The following is a 21,850-nucleotide window of genomic DNA, read 5'->3' on the forward strand; positions in this document are numbered from 1 at the left end:
TGGATTTCAGGCAAACCATAGACTTGAGGTATATTGAATCTATCAGATTTAAGCCAATTATAAATGGTTTGAGTAATTATCCAATTGTCTCAATTCCTTGGGAGAATCAGTCAGTAGCTTTTCTGTTTTTATAATTGTGCCTCTATTGTAACTAGGTCCTTGGAATTTAGTAGGATCGTTCAACATTGTTGTTTTATCATTATAATCTGTTTTTTGCACTAAAAATAGCTCTTCTCTTTTGTCTAACTCGCTAAGGACCACCGTATTATATTCTCTAAACGTTTTTGTAGCATCCAGTTGTTGTTAGTTTAGTGGACAGTTCACGACATATACACTATTTTTGTATTGTCCTTAGTTATCAACCTAGCTAGTACTTGAAGTAACCTCGTGACCAAGACTGGCCTTTGGAAAAGACACTCAAACTGCATCTCTGTGTTTAAAAGCCTCCGATTGAAATGTATTCAACTTGATGCTGAAAAGATTATGAACGTGCTGCTTTAAGTCAGTGGGAAAATTCCTTTAAAAGATTCCATTCAACATACACTTATGTTCTAAGATCTACTTTCTGTTGTTCTTTTTAAGTGGTCCATAAAAGTGATTTTAATTTAATGTGGTAGATTTGCAACAGCAAAGGTTCTATAACAAAAAATTTAAAACAGTTAAACAACAAAAGATTACTGCTTTATTTTTTTTATTACTTGTACTCACAAAAGCAGTGTTTATGACATAATGTAGGGAATTGGCTCTGATTTTTCCATAAGCAGTTATGGTATGTAACGAAAGATAGAACTATAACTTCGTAGCGTGAGAGCAATAATTACACTTAAAATTCTGGTCATAATCCATTAGAGAGTAAGTGACCTACAAAACTCATCTTGTAAACCTTTGTGACACTGAATCATGTTCATGATATCAGCCCGATCCGGATATCAGACATCAGCCAATCATATCGTATATAACCTACTGATATGCATTTATTTTCAAACCCGAAACCCACGTCATCATCAAACTTTAAAACCCTGTCCCTCGCTCTCTACGTTTCTTATTAATCATTCATTATCTATTAATATGTTTCCTGACATCTTTAGTGTTCTAGTCTTGTTATCTTGTCTCAAATATTTTATTGGAAATAACGGCACGTTATTGACTAGAATTACCCAAATGACTTCAGAAGAATTTGCACTATACCTCCGATATCTATTGTCTCATTATTCTGTAGTTTAGTAGGTCGATTGATATAAAAGTAATACTACTACTTCAATATCCCATATAACAATGGTGAACACCAAAGTATTCATAACATAGATTTAGTGCATACTTGAAAATCAGCCGCATGGGAAACAAATTTCAGAGCGATATGCCCTCTACCTGAAAATTTTAAATGACTATAATTTTAAACTGGTGTGGCTCGAGCTTTCGGGACATAAAGCATTTCTCCACACCTAACTTATTTTGTTTCAGTAGTCCGGATCTCGTAGAAATATGTAGTGTCCGTTATTATGAAGTCACAAACACTTTCCTAAAGTGGGATAAAATTTAAACTAGACACTCCTGCCAGTTGTCAATTTCACTTGACACCAGCACAAAATACGATGCCACTTCATTTGATTCATATCTTCTGTATCTGTCTTCAATCATGCCTCATTAATTTAACACTGACATTGATTCGCCTTTGTATAAGCTTTATTCGACTTTTTCTCTCTGACTCTTTGTTCAGAATACTTGTTCCTATTATTCACAAGGATGGAGACCTGGCCGTCAAGAAGCTCCACTTAATCCTGATCATAACTACTTTTTATTGGCAGATAATGGAACATCCGGCAAATTTGGTGGGGAGCTGGGTCTTCGTCGACGTCTAGAACAGTATCTCGCTCAACAACCAATTGATATGCGACGTTATGGTAAGTTTACTTGCATTATATGAAGTTAAGTGCATTATTCTGAACACTATGTTAACTGATCACTCCCCATTTGAAAATGCGCTGATTTTCGCATTCCTAGTTAAGCGAAACTTTCAGGATATCTTGTTTGATGATATTGTAAAATCTAATACTCATTAATTAATTTTACCAAACCAAAATCCTAAAAATTAATATTTCTGTTTTGAAATGAATTCTTTATAATTCTGTCTTTCTTTTTTGTGTATATTACTCCATGAAATTATTTCCATTCAGGAGGACTGATACGAGCACGTACATTGAATGTAGATGAAACAGGTGAAGTAACCGATATAAAAACGCGTTTTATTGATCATGGATATACAGGAATGATAAAAAATCGTTTTCGACATCTTCTACAGGGCAAGTATCTTAACTGTAGTAGATTTAAACATATCCTGTTTTTTTACTCTAAGCACTTGATCACAACCCAAAAGTTTGTTTAGATCAGTCACTATTTTATCACGAAAAAAACTTTTCTGGTTCACACTCCATATTCACAGTTTATAAATAATTTTATCGTTCTTGTAACCTCTATTCACTTGACATAACTACATTTCATTGTTGTTGATGTTTTAATTAGTTAGATTTTATAAATTACAATTTAAAGTAATTTCACAGGGTTAATCATTCAGGGATTAGATAAAGTTCCTTATTTACAAGTTTATAAATTTAAAATTATCTGATTGAGTTATCCTATGATCACTTGCCTTTTGCACACTTTTTTTCCGTGACATAATGAACTCTTACTGTTTTACTGACTTCTAACGCATAAGTTCTGAGTTTGAACCCCGCTACGCCTACTTAGACTGAGTCAAGAGAGTAGTATCACCATCCCCCCGTACTAATGATAGTGCACTTCAAAGATAAGATACAAAATTATACTTGGTTACTAAACAATATACGGTCATTTCATATGTTATATGAAACAATTTCACTTAAACTAGATTGCCACTTACAGTAAATTCGATAACAATTCTTTTTAATATTTAAATACAAGACCACTCTATTGAGTGTTACATATATTTCTACCAAGTTTCAAATCAACTGCTTATCCTTTTAAGCACTATATAACTATGAAATAGACTTTAAATTTCCCATGATCATCAGTTGATTAACTGCCAATCATTGTTAATACAAATTCTACAATACGATTACCGATTCAAAACACGGTTAAAGAGTTTACTGTCAAAGAAAGTAATTTTCAAAGGATTTATTAAGCTGTTTTATGAAAATCTGGCTTTATATGACCATAATTTTACACACTGTGTACATAACCGACTATTTTTAGCCAAAGTGTTTTTTCGTTAAATCATGGGGATATTTCACATTGAGTATAATGATTTGTAGTGGTCTCTAAGGTCAAAACAATGTAAAAATCACAATATCATACTTCTGTATATTCTCACTACATAATGATTTGTTCACTAGAACTTTTTTTGAGATGTTCAAAGCAAAAGTTATTTTACAAGACCGATTGCTTCTTTCGCTTATGCAATCTCGTTGTAGTTTGTTATTTTTAAAGCCAACGCTAAATATCATTCCATTTCGCTAAATTTTATATCTTCATTTTGAAATTTATCAATTCCGGTACACTAAATCAATGCATTTCTCTTTTCACGTTTCCTTTTTCCAAAAACTTGAGATGAGTAAAAACATGAAACACAAAATATTGTTTAATGAAATCGTATTTTTTTGTTACAAATATATTAGCATTTGTAACTTATATGGTCTATCTGTTACAAATTCATTTCATTTAGGGTACTACTGAAAAACAGGGATCACTAACTGGATAACTACTTTATCTCACCATGAAACTCCTCAATATTGTGCACTAAGAACCTCGTTTTCAATCGAAGTCAAGGCCTTCAGGTCTAGCGACGAACATAACCATTAAAGACATTGGATCGGAGTCCAGTAGTACAATTCTAACTTCCATAAGTTTGTGATCGAACACGATGATCATCTAATGCCACTCATGACGACCGTTTCTTCACCTGAATTTCTGAATTCTAGCATTCTTAAACATCTTTAAGTATGTCACTATTGAACTGAGTGTTATAGTCCAGTCGATTAGGTTCTGTGGAGATTCATTTAATTTGTAAGCCATATTCGTTATTGAGACAAAATAGCTGTTTAATGTTCCCTAGTTTTCAGTAGTATCTGAACTAATATTAATTGGCGATTAATGCAACCTACATTCACGATTTTCCCTTTATGCACCCAATAAAGCTTAGTTTTGCTGTTCCACGTTTGCATTTACATTGTCCAACTAAGATTACTTGGTAACACTTAGTGTTATTAAGGTACCATTAGTTTGATAAAGATATAGAAACAATTAAAGTAGCCGAGATTAATAATTTTCTGATAAAGCAGTTATTGTCTCTCACTTTTTCTACTTCTCAAATCATTTACTTCTTACCTTCAATTTTAAGCAAACTCTGTACACTTTTCATCTGTTAGAATAGTATGTTAAACGTTTTTAGAGTAATAAATGTCTTTTAATAGACAATTAACTTTAACCTACCTTTGGATATCTTCGGTTTTCTTAAATTTCTCCTGGAATCTAACAATGCATTAATTGGTACCACTGGACTTTGATACATAATCCATCAAGATGAGAGATGGACTCTAATTAAAGATATTTTAAACAGAATTCGGTCAAATTTGAAACGATCGAGTGAGTAACTCTAGAGTTGTATTACATTTTAAACAAGAACAAATTAATCAATGAAGGTATGATGTGGATACATTCAATTCCCTTTACGTTCTTTGAAAACAATTAATATTTCAAAACTATCCATTTTCCTATTTTTGGTTTATGTAACATTTTGATTAGAGAAATTATAATCCTGATTGTTTGATCATTGTGTCTTTTTCTTCTTGATTTGCTTTATTATATAACAACATGAACTTAAACAAGATTGGCAATATCTACTCAGTTTCCTGAATGTCTATCTCTATACCTGGAAGCGATTAATCTTCATCAAATTCAAATTAAGATTTGATGGCAAATTGTAAATTTTAGGAGTAATTTTAAAGTCTTTTACGTTGCGTTTTATTGTCGGTAAAACTAAAAAAATTATAATTGGGTACTTTAAAAACAAAGTCATTACTTCGTTTAACTGCTCCAGATTCAATCAAGTGCTTGTATCACAAACAAACACTTGAGTACGTGTATAATATTGACAAAAAATCTACAATCTGTTGGGAAAAAAAACTTCTACCGGCAAACTATCGATAAATTTGTTTCATATACTACGCAAAGCAAAACACACAAAAACACTCAATATATCACCTAGTGTGTAATTCACAATTTAACCAATGATAATTCATCTGAAATATCAGTTACATGTAAATCCTTCAAATCGATTAATATTATGCTTTTCGTAAAATTAATGTTTCTTTCTCCAAATTTCCTACTAAATGATTTTCTGTTTTAAAAAATTGGTAACATGTGTTAACTTGATACATGTTTAGTTGTTTATAGTACACATCACTGACTTATCTTAGTTAAACAATCATTGAAACTATTAAACACTAAACAGCTGTTTCCTTCTAATACAGAACCACTCAATAGCACACATTCACCACATCACCATAAGTCGAACTCACGACCTGTACAAATTGCAACAATCTCTCATTCTTTAGACTACTGAGTAGACATCCAATGATTTACATATCTAGTTCCTATCAATTCGTAATGTTGCACAACCATCTTTTACTGTCATTGATGAGTAACTATCTCACACTCGACACATTTGAACCATACATATCACCACTTCTCACTACAACTTTGAGAGGTACTTCTCGAATCTAGTCACCAGTAGGTACATAACTATTACCATTGTAAGTAGTTTGTGGAAATTATTGCATTTTATAATTTAATTCACGGATTGATCAGTTACCTTTACTCACCCTCCCCAAAATAATGTTTATTCAATTGTAAACAGAAAAGGGTGTTTAGTTATTGACACTAGTCATACATTTTTCGAAAGCCAGATGAAGTAGTAGTTTAAGGTCCGTGAATGAGCTAGAAAGTCAACTACTAAGAATCTGTTTCATGGCTTTGAATCTGAGTGAACCTATATGGAATGTTGTATCACCTACAACTCTAGACTAGTGTTCACTGTCAACTATTTTGCGTTTCATGAAAGGTTCAAACAAAGTGAAACTTTTTTTTCAAAATTTAAAAACTATATCAATTTACTTTTATTAATGATCCTGAAATTTGTCATTGTTAGTATTCAAGTCAATGTTCAAAGCGAATAATGAGCACTCGTTAGTTTGATAAAGTTTCCCTTAAAAATAATGAAGCGACCTAAAATTATTGTTTAATTATGAATTTAACTTCACAACATAAATTACATTTACCAATTGTCTTCAGTGAGTTGTTATCTCACAACAGACGTGGTTGAACTACACTGGTCACTGCTTCCTACTAGAACTCCAGGACATGTATCTTGAAGTCAGTCACCAGTGAGCATATGATTATAATCAGAAGGGGTTTTGTGAAGATTTCAGTATTTTCATAGTTGAAACCATGAGTCAATTGAAGCTAGACCACTATGGAAAACCTGGAAGCACATTTACACGTTTTGTATTGAATTAAAACAAATCTATCCGATATTGTGTTTGTATTCCTTTGATTTTGGTAAGAACAATTTTATTTGTATCTATATACACGATTTATGTTTCGTAAAGTCATGTTGTAGTTTTCTCATTGATAGTCATGTACTATTTCTTGTATACAGTTTTGTTCTTGCTCAGTTCATTTTGTGTATTTTTTTTTAAATTTCGACAAAAGTTACTCACGTTTATCTATATTCCCTGTTTCGTTCTTAAAACAGGTGGATCCAAGTCTCGTGTTCCAATTGTTGGTGTATTATTGGAAGGTGGAACACAAACATTTCGTACTGTATTTGAATTAGTTACAGGTCGAAATCCAGTACCAATTGTTGTTTGTGATGGTAGCGGTCGTGCAGCAGATCTTTTAGCATTTATGCATCGTTATGCAAACGAAGATGGGTAATCTAAACTTCAATTTCTATTATTTTTATTAAGCACATCAAGTTGAATGTGAATAACTATTCAAAAAATTGATTAGATGGACATAGTGATACAAAATAATCACTTTAGATTTTCACAGCCGAAAATAGTAAGGCATAGGGGCTTATGGGATTATTAAATTTCATAGCTTACATCACGGACAATCCATAGTTAGGTAATCATTGGGAACTATGGAACAATGGACAGATGTTTTATCCTCGTACAGGACTCCTCAGCAGTATCACTTATAATAATTATGTACCTACTGGTGACTAGATTCGAGAAGTACCTCTCAAAGTTGTAGTGAGAAGTGGTGATATGTATGGTTCAAATGTGTCGAGTGTGAGATAGTTACTCATCAATGACAGTAAAAGATGGTTGTGCAACATTACGAATTGATAGGAACTAGATATGTAAATCATTGGATGTCTACTCAGTAGTCTAAAGAATGAGAGATTGTTGCAATTTGTACAGGTCGTGAGTTCGACTTATGGTGATGTGGTGAATGTGTGCTATTGAGTGGTTCTGTATTAGAAGGAAACAGCTGTTTAGTGTTTAATAGTTTCAATGATTGTTTAACTAAGATAAGACAATGATTTAACTTATAAAAGTAGACATTTTTGATGCGCCTTGGAGAAACGAAATTAAATGCACTAGGTGGCTTTTATTCACATGTATCTCATTTACTAAATGCAGGTTCATATACTCGGTTTTTAGATGTATGTCTTATTTTATGAGATATATTGTTACTACCTGGTTGTCTGAAGTGAAACAAATGGAGTAAGGTTTGAACCCTTAACCTATTTGATCGAAGCCAATTGCTTCAACCACCAAAGCAAGCCGATTTAGAATATCCATTGCTCAGTTATTTTCAGACGAACAGATAGCTAGTCACAAATGATGACACCAATTGTTTTATTTATTATTACTGTATGTCATGTAGATAAATGTGAATTTCCTGTGGATATTTTCACATGGCTTTTTAAATCTTTGACTGATATTATTTCATCTACCGCTCATAAATTCTCTTCGAAAACCTTTTCCAAACCAAAAGTATTTTCATCTCAAGTTTAATTACTATCGTACCTTCCTGTTTATTGCAAATAATCTTAAGTTCATGACTGGGAACATTCTATTGCACCGAAGATGACATGAGAAAATTCAATTTAAACTCTCCCTAGTTGATTTTCGATTGAATTATACGCTCATAATTATTGTGATAAAAAGGCCAAAATAAAGCTTGTTAGCGAGTTAAAAAATGTATTCTGTTAAAAAATCGTAAACCCTTTTATCTGTTGACTATGCTCAGCTTTTGTGTTTACCTTGGTCTACGGTTGGATCATCATAGTACCTAAACTAGACATTTTAAAAACATCTTGCTTCTTCTTCTAATTCGTTTGTTCATGTCTGTTCTACCCTAATCTTAATTTATATATTCATCTTTCCCACTTCACATGAACTTATTATCATAAATGCCCTAATAAAATCTCACTTATTTTTTTGTGTTCTTTTATCATTGTCAAATTCAGAGATCTTAGTACACAATTACGTGATCAAATGGTAGCAAATATATCAAGAGCTTTTCAAATTAGACGTTTTGAAGCTGAAGGATTGTATAGTGAACTGAAATTATGCATGAAACGTCGACATTTAGTAAGTTATATTAAATTGATAAATATTTATCTCAAATATGACTAACAGGAATCAGTAGCTGGGTGGATAACGCGATGGCGTTTGAAGAGAAAAGTACTGAGTTCGAGTCGCAGAGTGAAAATCAACTCTGAGATGTAGCAGGTACATCCAGCTGGCGAGTCCCAAATAGGACGAAGTGACGCGCATCAAACTGGATTCCACTGCTAGCCACTATACATGTTTGCTTATAATGCTTGTGAATTAAGGCTATATTGAGGCAATACGCACAGTATGCATATATGTCAATTAGAGACTGACCAGTTGCAGCTCTAAAACATGAATGGGAAGATTCAAACAAACAATACTTAGTTGAATTTATCTCAAATATTGTTTATATTTTTTGTTATTCTCCTTAAATCTATTTTATTCATACAAAGATAAAAATTATATTATTTTTCTATGGAGAATAAATTTCCAAAGGAATTTTAATTCCGATTGGTTAAAATATTTAGAACCTATGAAATATGCATAATTATTTCTTTGTTACATAAATCTTTGTATTAAATAAGGTAAGAAATTCGTAAGTCAAATCAGTAGAAAATTCTTTTACAAAATCGAGGAAAAGCAGTTTGTTCTTTATTATTTCATGGCTGTAAATCATGGCCTACGAAAATTCAGGAGCAGGTGTATTACGATGATGCAACTATAGATTTCTTGAGTTTCGATAGTATATCATACTTTTCATTTTACATATATCATTTGTACCTTTTAAGCTATTATATGTTTCCACATCTGACTAATTTCGCTGTAGTGTGCTGATGTATAATGTTGATAATGAGCTGATTCACATACATTGTTTATGTCAAAATTATTGACATTACATCCCGATTAGGTTCCGATGTATACTGTCTCATTTTGAATTATCGATTTTGATTTCAGGATTGAATTTGATATTTGGTTTTTTTGCTCCAACATTATTAAGAAGTATTCTTGATAACTATACAAACGTAATTACTATGAATAGTCAGACATTATAAACACAGATATCTTGCAAGTCGTAATAAAATTATCTAGGTAACTTATTTTCACTTAGTTGTATCTTTTGCTGTTAAAGACGTCGAAACGAATTGTGCATTTTTAAATAGGTAAAACATCAATTAGTCCTTTACCAAGTTTAGTTAGGTATTATAACTAAACAACATATTCGTTTGTATTGATTATGGCTACCTGGACTCAGTGGCTAAGTAGATAATCCGATGGCTTTTGAAGAGAACGGTACTGCATTAAAGTCTCGGAGCGAACATCAACTGTGGGATCAAGGTACATCCAGCTGAAGAGTCTCCGATGCGATGAGACTCACGTTCCTCATTGCAATGATATCCGCCATCCACCTCTGCCTATAAACGACTGAATTCATGTTTAAAAACTCATAGTCAATGTGTATTCAACCGAGATGAATACATATATAAAGTGAATGGATGAAGTTGTTTAATATTTTCAGTTGTGACTTGCCATCATAAGCCAAAAACGGTAATATGATAATCTTTTTTTCAAGAAACAGTTGCCGAAATATCAACTGAAATAGTTATCAAACAAATTTTAAAAATTATCGAACATTGGATCACTTATTAGTCTACTGACATCTAGCACTTGAACTCAGGACAATAACTTCCTAACCAACTACTAGTGCCCCCAGAATTCTCCGACTCTTGAGCTACGGACGATAGAGTGAAGGACTGAAGTGATAAAAGAAGTTTTATTTCAAGGTTTATTTATGTTCAGAAAACAAGAGTGTTTATAGGTGTATGGATGGTCTCAGTAACCTTCTAGAAGTACGTTAGACTTAATGACAAATTAAGTAATAATCCGATCAAGTCTGATAATACAACCCTTCGTTTCTCTAAGTTTCCATTAGATACTTATCTGATGCTATGGTTTACAGACCTTTTCTAGCTTCTGAAAACTTTTTAGAAGAATCCCCGTTGAATAGCTACACAATCATTTCGCAAACAGTTAAAATAATGGTTATTGTTTTTCTATCCTCTCTTTTCCATATAAAAATTTTACGTCATGTGATAATCAGATATAATGTTCAGCATAAACTATTGTGACCGAGTACACAGATGGGGAATGTCTCAATAAAATATGACAATCACGCACAAAACACTTTCTTTGTAAATTTCCATCATTTGTCGTAAACATTCTGTACGATTCTTCCAGTCCATAATCCCTCTTTATTTCCCCTTTTATTCTCTTCAACTCGATCTTCTTAGCATTTCGCTGCCAGGTTTTACACTTTCGATTGGTGTTCCATACTACTTATGTCAACAGACATAAGTGGTATACACCACAAAAAGACCATTAAATTATACTTGTCATCGTAAGGATAAATCCTATTATCAGCTTTTGTTTTGTTTTACTGTGCCCTTATTAAATTTGACCATAAAATGCCTATGTAATTGTTTTCTACTCGCTCACTGATATTCGCTCAGGTTCTGTTAGATTTTTGGCCAGAGTTATTTGACAATAAACTGTAGTTGCTGCTTCTCTCTGCCATCTGATTTTACGCAGCGTTAAGATTGGTAATATAACGGTTATCAAGGTGAACAATTAACGAAGCACTGCATTACAGGTGTACTTATTTGTTACAACAATACATTCAATTTTTATAAATTTATAATCCGTTTAAAAGTACCTGTTTGTTTTTAAAAAAAAATTAAAATTAAATGCAAAATATGTCAACATTTAATAATAATAATCATAAAATGTACTTTCAAAAAAATGTATAAATTATAATTTTTAAAAAACAAATGATGGATGCCGGCTCACTGGTCTAGTAATTAAGTGCTCGATTGTGAGACTGATAGGTCCTCGATTTGAATCTCGTGAGGCGGGATCATGGATGCCCACTGCTGAGGAGTCCCACGATGAGATGAAACGGTCGTCCAGTGCTTCCAGGTTTTCCATGGTAGTCTAGCTTCGATTGACTCATGATTTCAACTATATAATCAATTAGAAAAAAACATTTGTTATTGTTGTTATTTGTAAATTTATTTGATTATCATAAACAAAACAAAACAAACGAAACATGAATAATAATTATTCGTACAATTAAACTGTGTATAATAAGTATACAGTGAACAAAACCCTAGGTGTGGTGAACTAATTTATTGTTTAATACAATATTACAGAATATCATTATAAAATACGAAAACCATACATTAAATACATCATTTGTATATCATCCATCAATTGTCTCTAACAAACTTTATCATTTCTTCATTCCTGTTGTCATTACAATTACTTTCTGTTTACATTATTGTACTCATCAATTCCACCTCAATCCTCTGCTAGAATACATTTCATTTCTGATTGGTTTTACATACTACTAATAGTTGTCAACATAAGTAGCATATATGGTAATGTAAACTTTGTCAATTTTTAATTAATACCATAAATTTATTTTGACTTATTTCGAATTAATTAAGAAAAAAAACGAAATAAAAATAAAAATAATCCATAAAAATCCGAATAATAATGAGTGACGTAATTTTTTTTATCTGTAAGTTAATCTTGTTAATTCTTTATGATCATAGTTGAAAGCGTGAGTCAATTGAAGCTAGACCACCAGGGAAAACCCGGAAACACTGGACGGCCGTTTCGTCTTATTGTGGGACTCCTTACTTTATTAATTTATTTAAATGAATGAAGCAAAACAAAAAAATCTGTATATTTAATCAAGCTGTTTAAAATATAAACTATGAATAAAAACCCTTAATTTACAACCGTCAGGCGATAGAATCGAACCTCGTTCCACCTACTTCAGTCTAAACGACTAGTTAGTATCACTAACCTTATAGCTAACAATATGGTTTAAAGTTAAGTACGTGGATCTATACCCGAGAAATGAGTAGATAATAAAATGAATAGAATGATCACACTGTAAATGTAAATAAATACTATTTCTTTACCATCTTACCGTAAATATCAAATAAAACTAGGTGATTTACTTAGATATGTTGATTTCTTGTTGCAAATTACAATCTTATAGGCAGCAACTATTCACTAAATCAATCTTTTTAAAAAAAATGTTCTGAAAGTGATGAATATAACACATGTTATTGATTATAGATAACCTCAGCTTATACAATATCATCAAGTGTTGCAAACAAATAATCATTCGATATTATCTCTGACTGTTTGAAATTGTAAAACTTTAAGTTTGTAGATTACAATTCCATCGTTTAAAAGTTACTGAGTATACAATGTACTACCTGAAGATATTTTATTTGGTTCGATTTCGTGATAAGCGATAAGTATTCAATGTTTCTTCAGTTATAAGTTAGCTGTGTTTGGCACAAATAACAGACTATCTCACTAAATTCTGATAACCATACAACGAACAGTTAATTTGCAAAATAACAATCAATTGTCTCAATCTTCACTGTTCCTTCTGTAAATATCAATCCATCTTCTCTAACTTCATTGTTCATGCATTTTCCTACCAATTGCGCTTCATTTCAGTTCTTTCCTTATCAGTCTTCTGTCAAAATACATTCTATGTTTGACCATCACTATATACTACTTACATGGATATAAGTAGACCACACTACAGTATTACCAAACATTTCACTTTTTGAATTTCATTTATTTCAAGCTTTAACTTTATTTTTTCTAAATGATTTGATTATATTTGAGCGTATATTATCAATGTAAATTTGTTTAAAATGTCATTATTAAATCAACATTTTTGTCACATGTCTACGCAAAATATATGGGTAGACATTGTACATGAATTAATTCATTTAGATCACATTACCGCATAAAAAAACACCTAAAATGTGAGTCAATCAATCATTCATACATTTCCATTCACTAAATTCACTTTATAGTTAATGAATAAAGCCGATACATTCATTACATGCTATAAAATAGATAAACTTCCCTATCCCATTAATGTTGTCATCTGTTACGTGAGAAATTAGCTCTTCTACTAATCATTATGATCAAAATTAGAAAACTCAAACAGAAATTAATTTTGATAGTAGTTTTTGTCACTGACTGATATTAACTAAAGAATCATTGAGAATAAATTATCATTTTCATACTAGTGTGTGACCTCTCAACTTTGAGTATACACATCCTCGTCAGGATCTAAATTCAGATTACCCAGGCCATGCACCTGTCCGGGATTTCAGTGATACACATTTGGAACTACAATCAATTTAGTATAAATTGATATGATCTTCATTTATCACTTAATGTTATATAATTTATTACATCATTCCAATCTCTATATTCTTATCCAAATCAATTAGTTAGTTCACTAACTTATTCATCCGTTTGATTCCTTGACTAAGTATTTTAAGCGCTTTAATAATGACTGCGTAATCTTTTGGTAATCTATTTTAATTTAATTAACGGATCAACTTCATAAGCACTTCCTATTTTCACAGTTCAAATCACGGACCGATCTTAGCTGGATCACCATTCAAAAACTGAAAGGACTGAATGGCCGTTTTGTTCTAGTTCGGAAGTGCTCATTTACGATTCCTCACCCAGGAATTCAATAAACGACATCTGATCATGATCGGAAATGATTAACCTCTAGACTACTGAAATAGTATCTAACGGTGCTAGTGTCTAGCTTCAATCAATCCATGATATTATACGATCCTCATCCAGTTCGTGATTTAAACTGTGGGAATTTTACAATCCCCATAAATCCCCTGTCCTTCTTGTTTTATCACACCACTGTTTTTATATACAACTCAGAATTTATAAATTTATTAACACAATCAACTAACTCAATACCATGTAATTGAGAGCCAGTTGAGTTATATATCACGGAGGCGAAATACGTATACGTCTATCTCAACATGAATATACTACGCTACAGCTCGTCCTGTGATGTACTTCCTAAAGATCTAAGAGACATACACAGATAGCTATTATAGCACCAAAGATGCCTTCAAACCATTGCTCGGATTTGATAAAACCACTGGATGTGATTAAGTATAGGGTACTATGTAGCAATACTAAATGGCTTGTGGTGCCCAGTTTAAAAGTAGGTTGCAAAATGTTTAAGACTAGCCAGATCAAGTCATAGTGTTGGTCTACGAAGTCACCGATCATCGGATTGAGTTGTTTCCGAAGAAAATTGTAACCTGTGATTGAAAACATAGGTGCCATTATTCACAATTATTCTCAGTAACGTATCTGTATTATTTCTTAATCACCCTTCAAATTTTAAGTCATAACATTAGTTTTTACTTCATATTCCTTAATTTTACGCATTTCCTTAAAACAGAATTCTTAATGTTTGGCCTTTTACTACTTATATCATTATTACAATAATTTGCTTTACTTTAATATGTTCTCTGGATTTACTGATATCGGCGCACATTTGTACTGAGTCCTATGGTGTTTTTATATAAAAGGTTTCGGTACTTGATAAGCAATGTTTGATAATGTTTTATCATTACTCCAATTAGTGATTCATATTTTTAAAACAGATAAATAAAAATGAATATTATTATCAGAAGGGGTTCTGTGGAGACTGGTTAGTCCTGGGTTCGAATCTCGTGAAGCGAGATCGTGGATGCGCGCTGCTGAAGAGTCCCATATAGGACGAAACGGTTGTCCAGTGCTTCCAGGTTTTCGATGGTGGTCTAGCTTCAATTGACTCATACTTTCAACTATGAAAATACAGAAAATGAATATTTTTTTGCTGTATTTCATGCCAATATAATCAAACCCTGCATTTTGTTTCTGTAAAAATCACCAACTTGTTTGTTTGTGCTTGCATGTAAAGTGAATAAGCAACTATGAACGAGTGCCTATTATTCTTGATAATAATAATAATGATAACATGATTACTGATCGATTTGAATTATTTTTGTACCCATGCAAAGATTAAACTTTATCCACTTAGTAGATATTCAGACATTTAAAGTAAATATAGTACGATTTGTAATTAAATAATCAAATGTCACATATCGTCGTTAATTACCATAGAAAAAATGTTATTTCCAATAATATTTGTGACGATTGTGTGGTATTTTCTTTTTCGAAATCTTATTTAACAATTTAACTATTTCAACTATGAAAATACTGAAATATCCACAAAACCCCTTCTGATCTATAATCATATGCTCACTAGTGACTGGCTGTAAGGAATGTTTCCTTGAGTTTTTGTGGGAAGCAGTGACCAGTGGAGTTCAACCAAGTCTGTTGTAGAGATATCAACTCACTGAAGACAATTGGTGAACGGTTGCTCAACTTCGTGGATTGGTTGAAGTTAGACATTTAACACCGTTGGATGCCGACTAGCTCAGTGGTCTATCGGTTAAGGGCTCTGGCTCGAGACTGGTAGGTCGTGGGTTCGGATCTCGCGAATGCGGGATCGTGGATGCGCACTGCTGAGGAGTCCCATAATCGGATGAAACGGCCGTCCAGTGCTTCCAGGTTTTCGATGGTGGTCTAGCTTCAATTGACTCCTGATTTCAACTATGAAAACATTCCTAATTTGTTAAAGTCCTGAGCGGGTATGGGTCGAAGAGCGAAGTGTAGTTTAATCTGATTATTCCAAACGAGTCATAAAGAATAATTATTGCTATTCATGTGATAGGGATTATAGAACAATTTAGTGACCTTAACCATATATGATATACAACATATAGATAACCAAATCCAATGTGAAATCGATCTATTATGTGTTGTTGTTGTTGTGATTGGTTTTGTTTTTCTTTTCTTTTTTTAATGAACTTATTGATTTAACTTTATCATGTAATTTAATCAATGAATGAATCCGACTGAATAACTTCGAATATATCACATTTATGGTATCATTTGGACTTTTGTTTTAGTTCTTTTACAGTACACATCTTTAATGAATTTTAACAAAATGTAATTATTACATTTTCACAATGTTTATTCATGTTTAGATGGATGTTTTTTTGTTTTGTTTTAATAATAGAATTTATCTAACTATGGTTAAGTTGTGATATAAGTAATAGAACTAAACTTTAAAAAAAAATTTGCTAACCTTTATTCTCTTCACGTTGTTTGGTTTTAAAGGTGGTACATCAATATTTACCTGTGGGGTTGAATTTCATTTTAAAAAATATTTAGTTAAATATCTTGAATTACACACTTGCCTCAATCAGTTACTCATTTAAATAGTTTACTTACTTAATTGCTTACGCCTGTAACTCCCAATGGAGCATAGGCCGCCAACCAGCATTCTCCAACCCACTCTGTCCTGGGCTTTCCTTTCTAGTTCTGTCCAATTTTTGTTCATGCTTCTCATGTCTGTCTCTATTTCTCGGCGTAATGTGTTCTTTGGTCTTCCTCTTTTCCTTTGGCCTTCAGGACTCCATGTGAGGGTTTGTCTAGCAACGCAGTTGGGTGGTTTCCTCAATGTGTGTCCTATCCACTTCCAACGCTTCTTCCTGATTTCTTCCTCCGCTGGAATCTGGTTTGTTCTCTCCCACAGTAGGTTATTGCTGATAGTGTCTGACCAACGGATCCGAAGTATCTTGTGTAGACAACTATTAATAAACACCTGTATCTTCTGGATGATGGCTATCGTAGTTCTCCACGTCTCGGCCACATACAGTAGAACTGACTTGACATTTGTATTGAAAATTCCGATCTTGGTGTTGGTTGACAATTGTTTTGAGCTCCAGATGTTTTTCAGTTGTAAATATGTTGCTCTTGCTTTGCCGATCCTTGCCCTCACATCTGCATCAGATCCACCGTGTTCATCGATGATGCTGCCCAGATATGTAAAGGTTTCCACATCCTCCAAGTGTAATTCGACTGGTGCATGTTGTATTGTATCGGAGTGTCTTGCTTTTTCCTTTGTTTATATTGAGACCTACTGCTGCTGAGGCTGCTGCTACATTGGTCGTCTTCTCCTGCATTTATTGTTGCGTGTGTGATAGAATAGTCAGATCATCTGCGAAGTTCATTTAAATAGTAATAGTAATTAATCACAAAAACATACCGGTTTCATGTTGAATAAATAAGTTAGAAAAGTATTCACTGATATGAAGTAAATATATCACTTAAGTAAACGATAAAATCAGTGATGCTCACGTCATTCTGTAAAAAATAAACAGTAAGAGTACTTCACTGCTCGTATGATTTACTTTTATGCACTGATTAGTATTTATCGAAATTTATAAATAAATATGTGGTAGAAACATGTGTGTTTGATAGATCGGTTTCTTTCATCTCAACCTAACAGATTATAATATCATGCACTATGATTATTCTTCAATATCAAACGGTTATTGTTATTCTGTTACCTAGTTCAAATAATTTCCTCAGTTAAGTTACAACGAAGTAAATGGAAAATTTAAAATGTTTATATATATATGGTTTTGTATGGCAGATTGACTTTAGCTACGCAACCATTGAAAACTAGAAAACATTTGGTATTTGTTTCGTCCCGTTATGGAACACCTCAGTAGGATACATCTACTTCCCATAACCACTGATTGAAGTAAAAACGTTTTAGACCTCGCATCCAACACTTAACTATCAACTCATGAAGTTTGTACATAGTACTTCACATTTTTAACTTCAGTCGATTCGTGATATTTTGTCATCATCGTATATTTTAATTAATTTGTTTTTATCACATCTTCCTAATGTTTTAAATCTTAATTTTAATTATTCACTATTAATAATAATAATACATTAGTATTGATAAACCCTCATATGAATCTATATTATCTAAATCAAAACATAATATATCACACTGATTTAAGGCTAGAAAGTAAATCAATTTAACAACTTGCTGCCATCTTAAATCATTTTATCTGATTAATCAGTAAGCATGGGAAGATTCAAACAAACAATACTAAGTGAATTCAAACTTCACCGCATTGCACAAGCAAGTGGTTATCAGGACTCAGTAGCTGAGTGGATAACGCGATGGCGTTTGAAGCGGAAGTTACTAGGTTCGAGTTCCAGAGTGAACATCAACTCTGAGATGTAGGTACATCCATCTGACGAGTCCCGAGTAGGATGAAACGCGCGTTCTGGATTCCATTGCTAGCCAATATCCATCTTTGCTTAGTAAGCATGATTGTTCTAAAAAAAATAATAATTCAATTTTCATTCTGACCCTGAGTTTTATCAATACTGATCTGATCCAATTTCTTTATAATAAGTGTCAGTCAATTTCGTATTTCACATCTTACAATATTTATTGAACTATATGCAAACATACAAATAAATAAAAACGAATACTTACAATCTATTTAAAATAATTCAATCTTATAACCCGTGTTAAATTGATGCTATCACACTAATTTGTTTATTTTTATCTTTGGGCAATTTTACTAGGTCATTTCATTCATTCATTCAAATATATCTTTTATTTTCCTATCCAAAACAGAAAAAGGATATTTGACTTGAAATCTTGATGAATACACTTTCAGACTAAACTGTTCTTGGACTTTTTTTTAAAGAAGTACTCTGATGCGACCTTATCATACCACTTGCATATTATTAAAATAATATCCTATAGTCAGTCATCTGATGTCATGCTTCCTAAAAATTAGTTGTGTACCGATTTTCACTGAAACTGATGTTCGAAAATGTCTCCAGTCACTTAACTCGTCCCAATGTTTAGGACCTGGTGGAATCCCAAACCTCCCTTTTAAAAGATGTGCTGACGTTCATGAGCATCTTTAACAGATCCTTCTCAGACAATCTCACACCGAAAATGAGGAGAAAGATAAAGATACTCCCGATACCTAGGAAATTCTGGCGATAAGAATGTGAAATTTAGTCCCATAGCAATAACTTCACCTTTTCTCAGAATAATGGGAAAATTGTAGGTAGTCCCACTTCAACCTGCCCTTAAAGAGCACATTAATCCTTATCAGTTTGCTTACAAATGCAAAAGTAGCACCTTAGATGCTTCTGTTGTTCCGCATCATAATATAGTATTCAGCTTGGAAAAGGATAAAAAGCACATTCGATACACTTTTCTGGACTACAATTCTGCTTTTGGCTCGATTCCAAGGAAAACTTTAACTTAACAAGTTAATCAGCAACGGAACTGACAGCTTGATAACGTACTGGCTATGTTTCTACCTCTCTAGAAGAGGACAGTACATTGTGTTTGGAGGAAAGTGCTCAACGTCTTCATTGTCTCACGAAGGTGTAACACAAGGAACTGTTCTTCCCCTCTTCTTTTCTTTTTTTCTGCATGATCTGCCATCTTCAACAGGAAACACCTTTGTTGAATATGCGGACGATCTCATTGTATATATGTCGATTCCTCCCTCTTTACATCCATAAGAAATGAATGAATTTTTGTCTCTAATTGAATAGTGGTCTGTTGTTAATGGTCTCATACTTAATCCGTCTAAATGTCAAGCTGTTAACTTTAGCCTGCGACATAAACAGTACCTAAACACACTGTTAGGATCCCATAAAGCTTGTACCATCTAAGATTCTTCGATAAACACAGTATCGAAAGTCATTTTTCATGGTGTAAGTTTTTTCCATGACCTCTATTGGCCTTCTCATGTTTTATTATTATCAAAGAAACTTTTCCGACTGATTTTTTACATAAAAGAGGCTGCATGATTTTAGGATTACTCGCCATTTACTCTTACAATTTGCCAGTTCTTGCATGTTACCTATTACTCCTTACTGTCTCCCACTATTCTTTCCCAGGCTTTTGAGAAAAGACATTACTGTATTGTGGGGAGTGATGAATCCTTTGAGGTTATTATTATTATGGTTGCAGATTAACATCTAAAATATTCCAAACTCCTTGCAGGTGTTATCATATCAGATACTAACCATCCACTTCATTCATATCTTTCCCCTTTTGTATCTTCTGGTAGAACGAGACGTAAATATATTAGAATCCATGCCTGCAAGCAAAGGTATAAAGTAATCTAATATACCTGATCTGGCAAATATACTATATGACGAACAGGTTGTTAGAATTAACCTAGTCAATCACATGTACTCATGAACTATTTTTAAATAAAAAGTTGTATAGGTTCAAATCTCCTTAAAAAGTCATTTCATTTACTTCCATGTTGTTTATCTACTTAACTTATTTATGTAGTTATCAGTTTCTTTCACATGTTTTTTTCTATTTTGGTTAAATAACCTTATTGAAAGACCATGTTCTGAGACTTCTGGATCGTGTCGAAAATTTAATATTGAATAGAGCCATTAATAATAATGTCAATAATAATCATAAGTTTTGGTACTTGATATTTTAAAAGTTCTATAATATCAAAATGTAACATACTCGAACCTCGAAATAAAAGAGTAATCATAACATACACAAAGTTTCAGGTTGTGTAACACTTCACCAATTGATTTAAAACATAAAAATGTTTTGAGGTTTTTATATTTGATTATATGGTGATTTTATCGATTTTCTTCCTTTAACTATGTTTAATCCCAATTGTCATCTTCCACTTTTCTATTTTCCTAAATAGATTAGTGTTTTTCGTATGGGTGAAGGAGATAGTGATGAAATTGATATTACCATATTAACTGCTCTTTTACAAGGTGAGAAACATTTATTGTTGACAAAGTTTGATAAGGGAAATGAGTTTAAGAGTATTTATATTTATAAAGAAATATCACGAACAGAACTGTAGAAATCCAGGAAGAACTGAATAACTTTCACGATCCAGATGGATTTTCCTAAGTTTTAACTTGAAGTTACGATCTGTAAAGTTCAACTACTTTTGAGGTAAAATACTAAAGATCTCATAACATTGGATGAGGATTGTGTTGTGTTGTGAAGAAACTGAAGTTGGAAATATTCCTCGTTATATTTTAACTGAATATTCCTTAGCCAACACGTATATCACGAGAAGTGAATGTCCTTGATTTGACTTCATGTGTGATCGTATCTTCAAAATATGCAAAACTGTTCATTAAGTTGACTGACAAACTTATCAAACAACATTTATGAGAATAAAATATTGATTCAGTTGATTGTTATTAGACTGTAACAGGATCTTTTAGAACGATTTCTTAGTTTTCATCAAGCTATTTAACTGAATATTTCCAAAATACCTAGTAGTAATTGGTGTGTATATAAACGTTTTCTGAGCCTCATAATAACCAACAGTCTTATTTATTTTAGTCATTAATTTAACAAAACATCTCAGTGATTTGTGAAGTCTTCTGGAATTCATAACTTAACTAGTTATTAGTTAACATACAACAAC

At 32.4% G+C, this 21,850-nt stretch overlaps 1 protein-coding gene across 1 annotated transcript in view; it reads left to right on the forward strand.

The window, feature by feature from the left end:
* The window catches only part of Smp_147140 (putative transient receptor potential cation channel), a 116,440-nt gene that overhangs the window by 22,271 nt on the left and 72,319 nt on the right, over window positions 1–21,850 (forward strand). The window contains exons 6-9 of the mRNA XM_018798088.1: window positions 1,750–1,901; window positions 6,788–6,965; window positions 8,516–8,639; window positions 21,107–21,179. Of these exons, the coding sequence (XP_018653064.1) occupies window positions 1,750–1,901; window positions 6,788–6,965; window positions 8,516–8,639; window positions 21,107–21,179 (527 nt within the window). The remainder of the gene's footprint in view (window positions 1–1,749; window positions 1,902–6,787; window positions 6,966–8,515; window positions 8,640–21,106; window positions 21,180–21,850) is intronic.

Source organism: Schistosoma mansoni, chromosome 6, assembly GCF_000237925.1.
Source record: "Schistosoma mansoni strain Puerto Rico chromosome 6, complete genome".
Taxonomy (NCBI): domain Eukaryota; kingdom Metazoa; phylum Platyhelminthes; class Trematoda; order Strigeidida; family Schistosomatidae; genus Schistosoma; species Schistosoma mansoni.